This window comes from Drosophila innubila (assembly GCF_004354385.1).
Source record: "Drosophila innubila isolate TH190305 chromosome 3R unlocalized genomic scaffold, UK_Dinn_1.0 2_E_3R, whole genome shotgun sequence".
NCBI classification, from domain to species: Eukaryota; Metazoa; Arthropoda; class Insecta; order Diptera; family Drosophilidae; genus Drosophila; species Drosophila innubila.
The window spans coordinates 17,120,735-17,135,022 of record NW_022995380.1 but is presented as its reverse complement, the minus strand read 5'-3'; the positions used below and the strand labels follow the sequence as shown (position 1 = coordinate 17,135,022).

General features: G+C 37.6%; 4 protein-coding genes across 6 annotated transcripts; all 4 read right to left on the bottom strand.

Moving 5' to 3' along the window:
- Positions 1 to 2,603: 2,603 nt before the first annotated feature.
- LOC117790319 (synaptic vesicle glycoprotein 2B) lies at positions 2,604 to 4,927 on the bottom strand. Of its 2 annotated transcripts, XM_034629735.1 has the most exons (10): positions 4,702 to 4,927; positions 4,484 to 4,646; positions 4,246 to 4,424; positions 4,004 to 4,185; positions 3,742 to 3,938; positions 3,524 to 3,677; positions 3,347 to 3,461; positions 3,130 to 3,289; positions 2,839 to 2,966; positions 2,604 to 2,780 (listed from the first exon to the last, which is right to left on the bottom strand). In XM_034629735.1, the coding sequence occupies exons 1-10, from the start codon at positions 4,925 to 4,927 to the stop codon at positions 2,725 to 2,727; spliced, it is 1,560 nt and encodes a 519-aa protein (XP_034485626.1). In that variant the 3' UTR covers positions 2,604 to 2,724. The 2 variants fall into 2 exon arrangements, with proteins under 2 accessions (XP_034485626.1, XP_034485627.1); XM_034629736.1 differs by lacking the exons at positions 2,604 to 2,780; positions 2,839 to 2,966; positions 3,130 to 3,289 and having other exon boundaries at positions 3,353 to 3,461; positions 3,520 to 3,677.
- A 704-nt stretch (positions 4,928 to 5,631) lies between these two features.
- LOC117790318 (synaptic vesicle glycoprotein 2B-like) lies at positions 5,632 to 8,477 on the bottom strand. The gene is made up of 9 exons (XM_034629734.1): positions 8,226 to 8,477; positions 7,544 to 7,973; positions 7,297 to 7,478; positions 7,053 to 7,234; positions 6,599 to 6,991; positions 6,370 to 6,487; positions 6,147 to 6,306; positions 5,964 to 6,091; positions 5,632 to 5,884 (listed from the first exon to the last, which is right to left on the bottom strand). Exons 1-9 carry the CDS (start codon positions 8,269 to 8,271, stop codon positions 5,829 to 5,831), a joined length of 1,695 nt encoding a protein of 564 aa, XP_034485625.1. The 5' UTR covers positions 8,272 to 8,477; the 3' UTR covers positions 5,632 to 5,828.
- Positions 8,478 to 9,064: 587 nt separating this feature from the next.
- LOC117790317 (synaptic vesicle glycoprotein 2C-like) lies at positions 9,065 to 11,916 on the bottom strand. 2 transcript variants are annotated; one of them, XM_034629732.1, is made up of 9 exons: positions 11,655 to 11,916; positions 11,162 to 11,600; positions 10,915 to 11,096; positions 10,456 to 10,637; positions 10,002 to 10,394; positions 9,772 to 9,889; positions 9,547 to 9,706; positions 9,360 to 9,487; positions 9,065 to 9,289 (listed from the first exon to the last, which is right to left on the bottom strand). In XM_034629732.1, the coding sequence occupies exons 1-9, from the start codon at positions 11,698 to 11,700 to the stop codon at positions 9,234 to 9,236; spliced, it is 1,704 nt and encodes a 567-aa protein (XP_034485623.1). In that variant the 5' UTR covers positions 11,701 to 11,916; the 3' UTR covers positions 9,065 to 9,233. The 2 variants fall into 2 exon arrangements, with proteins under 2 accessions (XP_034485623.1, XP_034485624.1); XM_034629733.1 differs by having other exon boundaries at positions 11,162 to 11,591.
- An 82-nt stretch (positions 11,917 to 11,998) lies between these two features.
- LOC117790320 (mediator of RNA polymerase II transcription subunit 7) lies at positions 11,999 to 12,957 on the bottom strand. Its single transcript, XM_034629737.1, has 2 exons — positions 12,544 to 12,957; positions 11,999 to 12,484 (listed from the first exon to the last, which is right to left on the bottom strand). Exons 1-2 carry the CDS (start codon positions 12,871 to 12,873, stop codon positions 12,155 to 12,157), a joined length of 660 nt encoding a protein of 219 aa, XP_034485628.1. The 5' UTR covers positions 12,874 to 12,957; the 3' UTR covers positions 11,999 to 12,154.
- Between the last annotated feature and the right edge of the window lie 1,331 nt (positions 12,958 to 14,288).

The following is a 14,288-nucleotide window of genomic DNA, read 5'->3' as shown; positions in this document are numbered from 1 at the left end:
TAAGAGAGATAGATTGCGAATTTTTGTGCTTGTGCTCTCTAATTTGCTGGGAGCATTGTTATTGCTGCTTTGCACTTATTGCCTTCGGCTTTGTTTAGGCTGCGGTTGCGACTGAGTCAAACAAAATTTCTGCGCTGTGTGTTGATATGATGAATGACCTGTAAATCATTATAGAGGACATGGCCAAGGCCAGTGGGCAGTCCAACTGTAAATGCGTGGGATAGGCATAAATGTCATACATACATATGTATGTATGAATGTATGTAGGTGTGTGTGTGGGTGTGCGTATGTGTCTGTCGCTGTTTGTGTGTTTGTCATTGAATTTGTGTTAGCTAAAGTCTGCGATTGGGAATTTGTGGCTGTGCCTATCCGTCCGTCTGTCCGTCTGTCTGTCTTTCTGTGTGTGCGCACATTTTAGATTATGACTGCTCATTTAAGCATACTGTAACACGCCCCAAACACTAGCCACATACAACAGCAGCAACAACTACACACACACAAAGAGCACACTCATCCCCACCTCTGATCTCGGTTTTAACTAGTCAGGGATACGCACGCATACTATATGCATCCTTGTTTTGTTGCTGTTTTTATGCGCTTAGTTTATGGCATACATTACATGTCTCCACAATCCTCAACACTCCGTTATCCACGCCCACCCACAACATATTTACACATTTTTTTGATGATATTCAACGCGATTTCCACATGTTTATTATGCTAAATTTATGTTAAGTTGGTGTTTTTGGATTTTATGGAACGCCGTCTATAATGCACTGTCGTTCCTCCCTAGCCTCCACTTCCCTCTCTCTATTAGCTTAAACAGCCATCGCATAAGTATCAAATTATAATAAAAATATGTCAAAAATTAAAATAAACTCATTATTCTAGCTAAAAACTCTTGAATGAACTTTTATGGTAACTGACCAAATTATCTATTATATTATAACTGATATTTGCTGTTTCAAACTGCAAATTGATTTTAAATTTGATTCTAAGAAAATTTAGTTTATTTTTCTATCAACTGCACTAGTCAACTTTTGCAATTTTCGTGATGCTTTCGTCACTAGCGTAGATTGTGATATATATCTACATAATTTTGGTTAAGAAATTATATTTCTGGAATGTTAGAACTTTATTTCTAGGATACTTTTAAATTGTTCAAGTTTACTCTGACAAGAAATAGTAAATTTATTGGAAAAAACTGATTTCGACATATGTGTTATAACTTTTTCACTTTCAATGCTGAGAGCTTTTATTGAATTAGATGTGAATCTTTAATTAAGTGTCTGTATGCTGCTTTCGTATATGGCAGATGGCAAACTATTAATTTCGATATCGTATCACGCCAAATAGAGGGAAGCACACATAACACTTGAGAGCTTCCACAAGTCAACATGTGTCAATTACCGCTTGAGTTTGTTTTGACAGCATGAGAAATGGGTTGCATGTGACATGGCGCAGGAGACAGCACTTCCTGCCAAGATAGTAAAAAGGATAGGGCAAGTCTACTTGCCATGCAGGATACACACATACTCGTATTAACTTGTTCCATGCATAGAACTAGTCAACAACTATCTGAAGGGGGAGATATGTATACTTCCAAACTTCTAAACAGTTTTCTTTGATTTATGTGACACACTGTTCTCCCTAGACGAACAAGTTTTCTTTGTTCCCTGATTTTTGATGTGAAAAATCACTTTGGAAGCTATTGTAGCGCACATTGAATTCATTTCTGCAACTGCTAATTAATTGATGACCACAAAAAGAATAATTAACATGCCACAGCTGCATTGAGCACACAATAAACCGAATGGTGGAGTCAGGATTGGAATTGGGAACTGTGGGTTCGGTCTATTGAGGACTTTGGTCTGGACTTGGTCGCTTGGTCGGACAGCACTTCAAGCTAAGAATGAAATTAATCAGCATTTGCTTTGGCATGATTAAAATCTAATTAGCTGGATTAAACCGCAGTTCAGTAAAATCTCTTTGATTAATGTACCCATTGTATGGATTGAGCATTAAGTTGCCACTAAATTATTATTATATTTAAGTTGGCTCACAAGCTGAATAGCCAAAGTATAATTTAAATATTTTCTCTAGAGATTTTTTTTGGCAAATCTTATACTGCGAACAATTATTTATGCAGAACTAGAAGAAATTTATTAATTTATTGTCAGGCTGTATGTAGCCGACACGTAACTATACATTTAAATCAATAATTTAAATTCAAAAAAATAAATTAAATCTTTAATATGCATAAAAATGAAAATAGAACAATCAATAATAAGTTTACTCTTCTTCTTTTAAATAATTTATATTTCTTATTATTCGATTATACAAAAATTATTTAAGGCGATAATAATCAGATTGCCAGCAAACTTTTTTAGTTCTGTGTTTAATTGATTAAAATATACTGGGGATATACATAAAAATAGACAAGTCTATAAAATAAACACATTTATACCTTTTAGGCTGTAGAATTACTTGCAAAGTTGTCTGAAATTGTGTTTATTATTTCATCGTTGAAGCGTTGATTTGACTTAATGCGAGTGCAGATTAATCAAACGAACAAATAAAAGCTGAATAGAAACACAATAAGATGAAGAGGCTTTGTCCCAATTACGCTGACTGTCAAATTGGGAACCTTTATTTGGATTAATGATGCTATATTTGCCCATACGAATGCCCATGGTCATTTAATAAAATATGTCGCGACAAAGGTTAATTTAGCGGCTGCTGGAAATCCACTTTTAAGAACAATGACATTACGAAGGCAACTGTTGAGTATTATAAACTTTATATGTAGGTTTTATATATAATATGGATATTACTTACTGGTCATTAGTGAAGTAAGCCAAAGAAAAGGCGCCCAGCAGCTCATTTGTATGAAGATCGGTAGCAAAAGATTTCCGGTAACCGAACCCAAACGTCCGAATGTCATGATCAGCAATAAAACCATCGTTCTATAAAGAAACGCGTTATCTTAAAAAACTTACATTTAATTATTATTTTTTATTGATTTGTATACTAAAAGTCTAAAATAAGAACTGCAATTTTTACAATAAAAATCAACTAATACTTTTTAATTGAGATATATAGTTGTGTCAGCCTCTGGTTAAGACTCACCTCATTAGAGTGGGAAATACGACCACACTCATACCGATTATTGTTGATGCACAAACTCCCATGATTGTCAAATAGATGGAGGCTATTATGAGAGTCATTCCCATGGAGGTGGAGAAATAAAGTCCACCCACAAGAAAGGTACTTATAAAGAGACAGACCTCTGTATGTTAAATGAAGAAATATATATATTGATTAGCTAAGCGATTTAAAAACGTACTCAGTATGTGATTGACAACTCCTCGAATGCGCAAGATTGGAAAGAAGAGGAGAAACCCAACCAGACCAACGAGTGCCACAATAATGTTATTCGTATATGTCTCCGGTTGCTGATGCTATACGTTCAGGTTGATTACTTTAGAGCTTGAAATATTTTCCAAAAAGATCTCCTACCTACTATGTCGCACTCCTCCTTCAATACTGCGGTATTGCTGCGTCGATTCGTATTATGATCTAAAACGGCACACATGCTCTTATCAAGAATCCCGTTTACCTGAAATGTCTGCATTGTGGCAAAGATTTGTGGCAACCACAGACGCACTGAGTTCACACTTTCATAACATCAAATAAAATGTTGGTTATAAAACACTTAAGTCGATGGATGGGAATATTTACCACATAATCTGACAAAAATGCAGGCTATACACCCTGGTGGATAATGCCAGATATGGACTGCAAAACATTGGCTTCAGCTGCTTCAGGCCCTCGTAGAACCTGCGCTTGGTTCGGTCAAACCGCTCACGTAAAGGACTTTCTCCTGTTGGATCTTGCAACTCGGATCGCTCTGGAGTGGCATCCGTTAGCGTTGTGATCTGTTAATGACATAATCAAATAATAATAAAGAAATTTAAATATAATCAATAATATGTTAGATTACCGGATAAGAGTCGCGACTCTTGCGTTTATTCATTGCATAGATGCGTTGCAAGGAACTTAATGCCTTGCTGTAGTTGCCCTGGGACATCAGGAACTTGGGACTCTCAGGTAAAAAGATATGCAGAAAGCCACTTGTAAGGCTAGGCAATGCGGTCAATGCCAGAAAGATCTGCCAGGTGTGAACTGCAATAGAATTGAATTAATCCAGTCAAAGAGACGATGTAATTAATAAGTTTCACCAACAATGAAATTTGCCAACATTAAAGTAAATGTGAACGGGCAGCAGAAAGTAAGCCATCAGGGTTATCGTTAGTGCGCCAAGAGATACGCTGAGTCCAATAAAAAGCATTATAAAGTGCCTATGCTTTTTGCCATGGAATTCGGCCAGATTGCTGACAACCACGGCAAAAGGGCCGCAGACGCTATCAAAAGAAAAGGCATTTGGATAAACACAGTATGTTTGAGGTGGCTCTATACCCACATAAATCCATCAAAGAACTTAAAGGCCATCAGCTGGGATGAGTTCTGACTCATGGCCGCACACAAAACACAGATGCCATCGATCCAACCGCCACTAATCAAGACCAAGCGACGACCCATCGTATCCGCCACAAATCCCCAGGGTATGGCCGAAATGATCATACCTATACACTGATCTCGATTAGATGATATTGCAAATTGTCTCAGCTTTTACCATACCAGCATACGTGACAGCATTCATCATGCCCTTGTCCAGCAGCGATAGCTTCAACTCACACTCGGCCGTGGGCATAACATACGACATGGCCGTGGCAGAGAAGACCATGGCCGAGAGGCAAGGCATCGAACAGATCATAATGAACACATTGAAGAGCCCGAAGCCGCATTCGGCAATCGCCGTTTCGAAGTCAGCGGTTTGACCCACTGAACTAGCTGCTTCGGCCATCTTAATATAATATTATAATATTTAATACACAATTCGATAAATCATATATCTCTATTAAAAGCAACAAATTTAATTTTGAAAATAATTAATAGCCTTCTAGGTTTTACATTTCATATGATCAATTATTTGAAATTATTTTCTTACTCATCGAATATAGAGCCAATAATTTTACATTTTCTATTTAAAGCTTAAACTTACAAATGTAGACTTTAATTTAAAAATACTAAAATTAATTGGCCATTTTTATTCGGGCTTAAACTCAAATGTTTGTTATGTAAATTGTAAATAAGTTTATTAAGTATACAAGCGCAATTCCGCTTAATCACTTTATTCATTAAACTTTAAGAAGTTTCAATAAACCAATGCAATAGAGGTATTTTCATTTGACATATTTGCCATATTCGAGGCCAACGAAATTGACACTAATACTCAGCTGCCATTTTATCTGACCAACTTAATTGGCGTTAATAAAATATGCAGCAACGAATTTATCGTTGGCTTCAACTTTATCCTCTTGGTTGCAATATATTTATACTTTAATTGAATATTTATATACAAACTGCATTCACATGCTAAATGAATTGATAAGTTAATTAAATAACCACTCTGTAAATGATAATTAAAGGTAATGAAATGTAAAAATAAAGCAATACTTTACATATTTATTTCGACTACCAAAATGTTTATTTAAAAGAATAATTTGATTCTGAATAAACTGGACTTATTTTATATTAAGTACTTGCATTTGTATGTTACAGTTACGAGTAAAATTATAGCACTACAACTAAAAGCTTGTCAGCAAATACTTTTTACAACTTAAGTTAGAGTAATATAACACTAATATAAACAGTCATTACAAAAAAAATTATATAGAATAATTATGTAAGATAAGATAAATATTTTAAGTAAAAGCTGCCTTTTTGGGATTGGGTACGAAAATTGAAAGCAGGGCAGCAACTGAAAAATCAAAAATAAAAAAATTTAATAAGTATTACAACCCATAGTAATTATGCAAGATGTTATATGGAAAACCTACGCAACATAACTGAAGCGACCATCACAAAGGGCGGAACACATCCGATCTGTATGAATATCGGAAAAAGTAGATTTCCAGAGAGTGCTCCCAAACGACCAAACATCATGGCAATGGCCACAACAAGAGATCTGAAAGGCATATCAAAATAATCTCACAATTTAAGAAAGTATTTTATATTCTTACCGCAATTGTGTGGGAAAGAGCGCAACAACTGCGCCCAGAAGGGAGGAAACAGCAACGCCCGACACAGTAACAAAGGCCGAAGAGATTACAATAGTGGACAGGCTGTTAACAGACCAATAGAGCGCAATGCCAAGGACTCCAGATACGAGCAGACCATAAGCTGTGGGACAAAATATACATTTTCAATTATAAAATAAGCTTAGTCACCTCATGATTCACTTACTTAACAAACGTTTGGCGCCAATTAATTTAATTATCGCTCCGGCAAAAAAGTAGCCCAAAAGTCCACAGAACGACACGATAATATTGTTTATATACATATCCATTGAAATTGTTTTAGGCTGCAAGAAGAGTGAGAAATGCATGTCAGTCTAAGTTTGCTTAACGTCACGATGATGGAAGCTGTTTTATCGAAATTAAGTGGTTTTTATCTCTTAGAAGTTATCACTTACCACAGCGCAAACGTTCTCATGATTTGCTAGAGTATCGGCTGTTTTATTCACACTGTATTCGAGAATTGTGCACATGGTTGCTGAGCCACCTTCATTGGCATACTGCGCCTCATATTCCGCCATTGAGGCGAACAGCTGAGGTAGCCAGAGGCGTATGGTGTTCATGCCCAGAAATATACAGAACTGCATCGTGTAACAATGTATAGCCAGACCCAGCAGTGGCTTATGGAACATGGGCTTCATCTGAAGCATTCCAGCTCGCAGACTCTCCAACAGACTTCGACTTGGACGCTTGACAGGCTCCGTTTTATCCGCTGCCTTCTCCTCGATGGTGTAGATAACTTCATCCTTCTGGGCATCACGACTTGGTACCTCCAGTATAAGGGATTTGATCTGTGTGTATCGTCAGCAATTGAAATAATATTGACATGTATTTAAAAGTAAATGTACCCACTGGATAGGTGTCCTTTGGCTTTCCCGTGTTAATGTGATAGATCCTTTGCAACATCTCCAAGGCCTCCGTATTTCGGCCCTGGCCCATTAGAAATCTGGGACTCTCTGGCATTGCATATAGCACAAGTCCACTAATTAAACTGGGCAATGCACAGACAAACAAGAAGATCTGCCAGCTGTGAACTGAAAGCATAAGAATGTGTGATGGACCACAGATCAAACACAAGCTGAAGTGTTTAACTTACTGTCGAGAATACCAAAGAGTAGAAAGTCCCAATCTCTGGGAAAGATTCCCCACGCCAGCATAGGCAGCAACAAAGTGGAGGCGGATGTTATCATTCCAACAACCATCAGTACATGGGATCTGTATTTGGGACCATGCATTTCGGTGAGATACGTGAAGAGCACAGCTGCAGGGCCATTCACCCTGAAAACCCACAAGTTGATAATATAATATGACATGCCACATTCCAAACATTAATAAGTACTTACATGAGACCGCCTAGAAACTTGAAAGTTACCAGCATTATAAAGTTCTGACTCAGCGCACTGCCAAGGACACAGATGCAGGTTAGGAGGTAACCACAGACAAGCACCTTGCGACGACCCTTTGTATCAGCCAAATATCCCCAGGGAATAGCGGAAATAATCATGCCGGCATATGCACAGGCATTCAGGACTCCCTTATCCGTTAGTGTTAAGTGAAGATCACATTCCGCAATGGGCAGAATGTATGACATTGTGGTAGATTCAAACATATTGGCACATGTTGCTGGAATTGCGACAATCAACAGGATTAGATTGAAGCGTCCAAAGCCAGAGGCAACAATTGCCTTGTCAAAGTCCGCTGGTGCATCCTCCGGAGAGCCAATGGTAGCAACAGCTGTGCTATTGGAATGACCATCTGTGTCTGTTTCGATGTCTATAAATATTATAAATCAATAGGTGCATTCAGTAACCATGGGTTATTTTAAAATATTTAGCTAATTTCAAGGAATCAAACCGAAACCGGTACGTCCTAAGATTAAGTATTCATATCAATGAACATAGTAAAATATCCGTTATACAGTTGAATAGTCCAGAGCTGTATCTCTGTTTTTTCACATTTCACTTTCAAAATATTGCATCTTCTTTTATGTATAAATTGTTGTTCACTTTTTTTAAGCAATTTTACCTTTCGCTTTTTCACGAATATCACTTTCGTTATTGTTCTCGGCCATATTTATTAAAGCGAATATCACAATTTATTTTAATTAAAATATTTATTGGTTGTTCAATTAAAATGTACACTTTTTTTAATTAAAAGCGCATTGCATAACAGTTCATAAATGAATTTATAATATAGTATATCAATTTATCATAGTTGGTTCACAGTTTCCGAGTTCGCTTTGGAATTTATTTATTATTTTTTCCAAGGATGCTATCACTTTGAGTATCGAATTGCGAATGATGCATTCTTATGAATGGCAAAGTGCTTATATTAATATGGGAACTGAAAAGTGAAGATTCACTGAGATATAATAAGTGAAGCTATAAAGATAACGATGTTTAACCACTTTTCTAAATTAAACAATTCACCTTTGAGAGTACTCTTAATCTTTAAGGGTTCCTCATCAGCATGGCAGCAGACCCAAAACGATGATATCTCTCATCAGGTAGACGGAGCAAGTAAAATTATCTTAGATAACACGTTTTGAGCACGACGTGTGATGATTTGGTAAGTAGTTATGGCTATTTACCACACTAAATATATTATTTACATAATTGTACTTTTACTCAAAGAGTATATCATAATCTTAGGGCTATTAAGTTACCCTAAAACCAGTTCGTATCAGTATTCTGAATAGTTTTCTACGTCATCTTCATGGTGAAATACAACATGACAAATCGCTTTAGTCCACGACATTAGAGTTTTTACTCAAGAATAACGTTTAAAAAGCTGAAAAAAAACATTAGTGATAAATGAAAGAAAAATTAAACTATTATTTCTGTTAACGTTGCTTTTTATTAAATAAAATTTAAATCAATTCATTATTTTAATTCAACTTTATATTTTTTTGTCTTGCACAATTATGAACAAACAACGGCAAATAAATATATGCAAACAATATTTTTAACAACTTTAAGTTACATTGGCATACATAGTCATTAAAACCCCTAGAATAAGTTTTCATAATATTATTTATGTAAATGTCGCCTTTTTGGGATTGGGAATGACAATTGAAAACACAGCAGCAACTGAAATGTTACAAATTAGATGAATTCGTATAATTGTTTATGTATTGAATAAATTTAGGAGAATACTTACTTAACATAGCTGCGCCGACCATAATAAAAGGTGGTAGACAACCGATCTGCATGAAAACTGGAAAGAGTAGATTACCGGAGAGAGCTCCCAAACGACCACACATCATGGCAGTGGCCACAACAAGAGATCTGTAAAGAATATCAAATATATCACTAGGCTTGAGAACGTATTGTCTAATCTATCTCACCGCAATTGTGTGGGAAAAAGTGCAACAACAGCGCCCAGGAGAGAGGACACTGAAACACACGCCACGGTAATAAAGGCCGAGGAGATGATAATTGTCATCAGGCTGTTAAAGGACCAATAGAGCGTCATGCCAAGTATGCCAGATATGAACAGTCCATAAGCTATAACGATCGAAATTGATAAAGATTTCAGATACGACACTTGTAAATCCAAAAGATCCACTTACTTAGAAGACGCTTTGTACCAATGAGTCGTATTATCGATCCGGCGAGTAAGTAGCCCACTACACCACAGGCCGAAACTATAATGTTATTCAAGTACATATCCATTGAGATCGTTTTGGGCTAAATAAAAACAGAGTAACAGAAGCGTAGTTAAGCATATGGGCTGGTCTGTTCGACGTCAAAATGATGCAGCAGATAAACAGATCTTATCTCTTATCACGTTATCACGTACCACAGCGCAAGCGTTCTCATGATTTGTCAACGTCTCGGCGGTTTTATTGACGCTATACTCAATAATCGTGCACATGCTGGCTGAGACATCTTCGCCAACGAACTCGGCCTCATAGTCCGCCATCGAGGAGAATAACTGAGGAAGCCATAGACGAAAGCTGTTCAATCCCAAAAACATGGTGAATTGCATTGTAAAACATTGCAGCGCCAGACCCAGAAGTGGCTTATGGAACATGGGCTTCATCTGAAGCATTCCAGCCCGCAGACTCTCCAACAGACTTCGACTTGGACGCTTGACAGGCTCAGTTTTATCCGCTGCCTTCTCCCCGATGGTGTAGATAACTTCATCCTTCTGGGCATCACGACTAGGTACCTCCAGTATAAGGGATTTGATCTGTGTGTATCGTCAGCAATTGAAATAATATTGGCATGTATTTATAAGTAAATGTACCCACTGGATAGGTGTCCTTTGGTTTTCCCGTGTTAATGTGATAGATCCTTTGCAGCGCTTGCAAAGCTTCCACATTCCGACTTTGGGACATCAGATATTTCGGACTTTCGGGTAATGCAGTTATCAAAAGTCCACTAAATAAACTGGGCAATGCACAGACAAACAAAAATACCTGCCAGCTGTGAACTAAAATATTTTATAAGCTTATACATCTATTTTCTGAGATAAATATCAATAGTTTAAAGGATATGGGAAATTTCGAAAAACAAAAATTGTAGCTAGTTATTTTTTTCCTGCGTTTATATAATTGGAATAACTTGGAGTCGTTTATCGTCGTTTAAAGAAAAAATATTCAACAATTTTTTCTCCCATATGATAAAGTTATTAGCGTCGTGATTGATTGATTGATTGAGGTTACAGAAGAGTCAATTGTGCTACACACAATCTGAAATGCTTAACTTACTGTTGAGACTGTCAAACAGCACAAAGTCCCAATCCCTGGGAAAGATGCCCCATGCCATCACGGGCAATATCAATAGAGATAGAGAAGTTATCATCCCAACAACCATCAGTACATAGGATCTGTATTTGGGACCATGCATTTCGGTCAGATACGTATAGAGCACAGCTGCAGGGCCATTCACCCTGAAACCCCATAAGTTGATAAATTAATATGACATGCCACATTCCAAACATTAATAAGTACTTACATAAGACCGCATAAAAACTTGAAAGTTACCAGCATTATAAAGTTCTGACTCAGCGCACTGCCAAGGACACAGATGCAGGTCAAAAAGTAACCACAGACAAGCACCTTGCGACGACCCTTTGTATCAGACAAATATCCCCAGGGAATAGCGGAAATAATCATGCCGGCATATGCACAGGCATTCAGGACTCCTTTATCCGTTAGTGTTAAGTGAAGATCACATTCCGCAATGGGCAGAATGTATGACATTGTGGTAGATTCAAACATATTGGCACAAGTTCCTAATATTGCCAAAATAAATAGGATTAGGTTGAAACGTCCGAAGCCAGCGGTCTCAATAGCTTTGTCAAAATCTGCCGGTGTGTCCTCTGGGGTGCCAATACTGGCCACGGCAGTGCTATTAGAATTCCCATCTATATCTGTATCAGTATCTGTGAAATCTACAAATGAATGTGAACAAGCTTATAATTATTTAATTCGAATATTTGCATTACCTTTAGCTTTTTCACGATTAAAAATGCCATTATTTTTTTGAGTCATGTTCCTTATGGTCTATCTAGTCTTAGGATATGTATATATTTTTTTTACTGAAATAAACGGCTTTATTATGAAATGTGTTTTTCCTTCTACGAACACTTCGAGCATCAACTTTCAAATGGTATTTTCCTTAAAATAAAGTAGTCTTTTTATCATAGATATAACCGCTCCTTATCAAAGAGACAACACGATTCCTACTTGATTGTAAAGATTAGAAATGATTCAAATGATTTTCGCTATATGAAGAGAAACAAGTCTCTTAACAGACACTTATAATCTTTGAGTGACAAAGCTATGAATCTTATCTTAAACCATAACCGTTGATTATGTTTATTGTTGTTTTTTTTTATGTATTTCCTATAATTAATTATAATAGTTTTATACAGATATCAGTTAGCCTAGAAGGGTGCACTAATACATATGCTTCGTAAGTTTCCTTTTAAACCAAATCGTGTCTCTATTCAATGACATCCACAAGTTTACACATCATGCGATCATGTTGATAGCTAGGATCATTTTTGGCTGCCGCATTCGACTCTAAAGGATCCACTTCCATTTTGACCTTGGCCGAACCATCGTCATCATCAAATAGTGTGGGCAGCGCAGAGAATGCACTATTGACCACATCTCGCACTCGCTCCAAGTGCTTCTGAAAACGGGTGGCCGTTTCGACGCGTTGTCTCTTTTGCATTTCCATCATCACTCGCAAAGTTTCTCGCGCCTGATGTGGTCTGAACTCATTAAGTAAATGATGCATGTTTACAAAGAGCAAACTCAGATCATCAATCTGTAAGAAAGAAACAAACCTACTTTATTATGCTTAGATTACCCAGGTAGAGTAGATACCTTCTCTGTGCGCCTTGGACTATCCGGATTCAATATGAGAAAGTCAATGAGATCTAAAAAGTTGACGAGCAGCGAGTGATTCAGTTTCTTGAGCTCCTTTCGACGGTCAAAGTGTATTGGTATTAGGCGCTTGATGTTTTGCGACTCCAGTGAGCGTATCATCTCGTCGTTGTTATACTGTATCCCAAACATGCTATACACTTCATGTTGTGAAGGTGGCGGCGGCGGACGCGGCGCTCGATTTCTCCTTATGTTCTCTTCCGTGTAGTTGCTGATGTAACGCTCTGGCGGCATCGGCAAACTGGATACCTGTGTCTCTGCATTTGACATATTTTTGCTACTTTTGCTCAATAATTATTTGCAATTTATGCGACTTGTTTTCATTTAGCCAGCAGTGCTGCCAACTTCTTAGAGTAAAATATAACTGTTGTCTGTGCTGCCAGCTTGTTTTAATAATTATGTTATTTAACATTAACATCGCATAGTGCTGCCACACTTTCCAGCCAAAAATATTTGTTCAACAGTAAATTGCACTAGTAACATTTGTTTGGATTTATTTAATGATGATTTAAAATTTACTTAATTTGCACCTTCCAGAAATACAATTTTCTATCAGATGCCGCGCTAATATACGGCAATCGATGATGCCAAGCTAAGCCGCCATATGTTTTTAGAGACGACTCAATTAGCGGCACCGTCGACTTGGCCACAAACACTTTCAACGTTAGATCCGGACGACCAATGCTGGCCATTGCAATCTCAGAGCTGCCTGGTGAAAATCGCACAGTGCGTCCACCATCTTCATGCACCTGCTTTACATCAACTGGAGTCAGCGGTCGGCTCAGATCCCAGGTGACAATGTCTCCACCAGCTAAAGCGGTTACAAACAATCGATTGCTGTGGGCCCAATCGGCGGACATAAGCGGAAACTTGGGGGATTCCACGGAAACAACTGTTTGCTTGCTGCGCACATTATACAAATGAACAATTCCTAAAGGGAACAAAGTAAATAATGATAGAAATATTTATGCAATTTGAATCATTTGTGAATCATACCACGCTTCTCAGCTACGAGCACTTTGTTGGTATCCTCCGGATGACACTTGACCGACATGCCCGCCGACGATAAACAGAATGTGATCACGTTCTGCAAGTCGGTGGTGATGTTCCAGAACTTACAGGTGAAGTCATCGCTGACAGAGGCAATCAATTCGCCATCGCAGACCCAGGCAATGTCGTTAACATAATCGCTGTGTCCACGCAAGGATTGCACACTGCTGTACTGATTGAGGTCCGTGTGAAACAGTTTGATATCACAATGTCCAATCGCAGCACAAATTGTGACTTTATTTGGTGTGCAGTTCAGAGACGTATCTGGAGAGAAGGCCATCACATGGCAACGTGCATCCTTTTCCGTAATCTCCAAGTCTTGTACATGGTTCCACATGAACTCGCCACTTTCCTCCTACAAAGTACGTGATATAGCTTTTGAAATAACATTAATGTTATTATACATGTGTATTTATTTACTTACCGGCAGGCTAATCAAAATCAGTGAAAGATGCTTTTTTTGCGCTACGCAGAGCAAGTTGTAAGCAAAGTCATTTGAGCATATTTCATAGGAGCTGATGGACTCATTAAGCAAAATGGTATGATCAGGATCTGTGCTTGTTCGCATTTTTATACACTTTTTTTATAATAAATAGAAAATATGCAACAAATCGGCGCCAATTAATGTGACAACA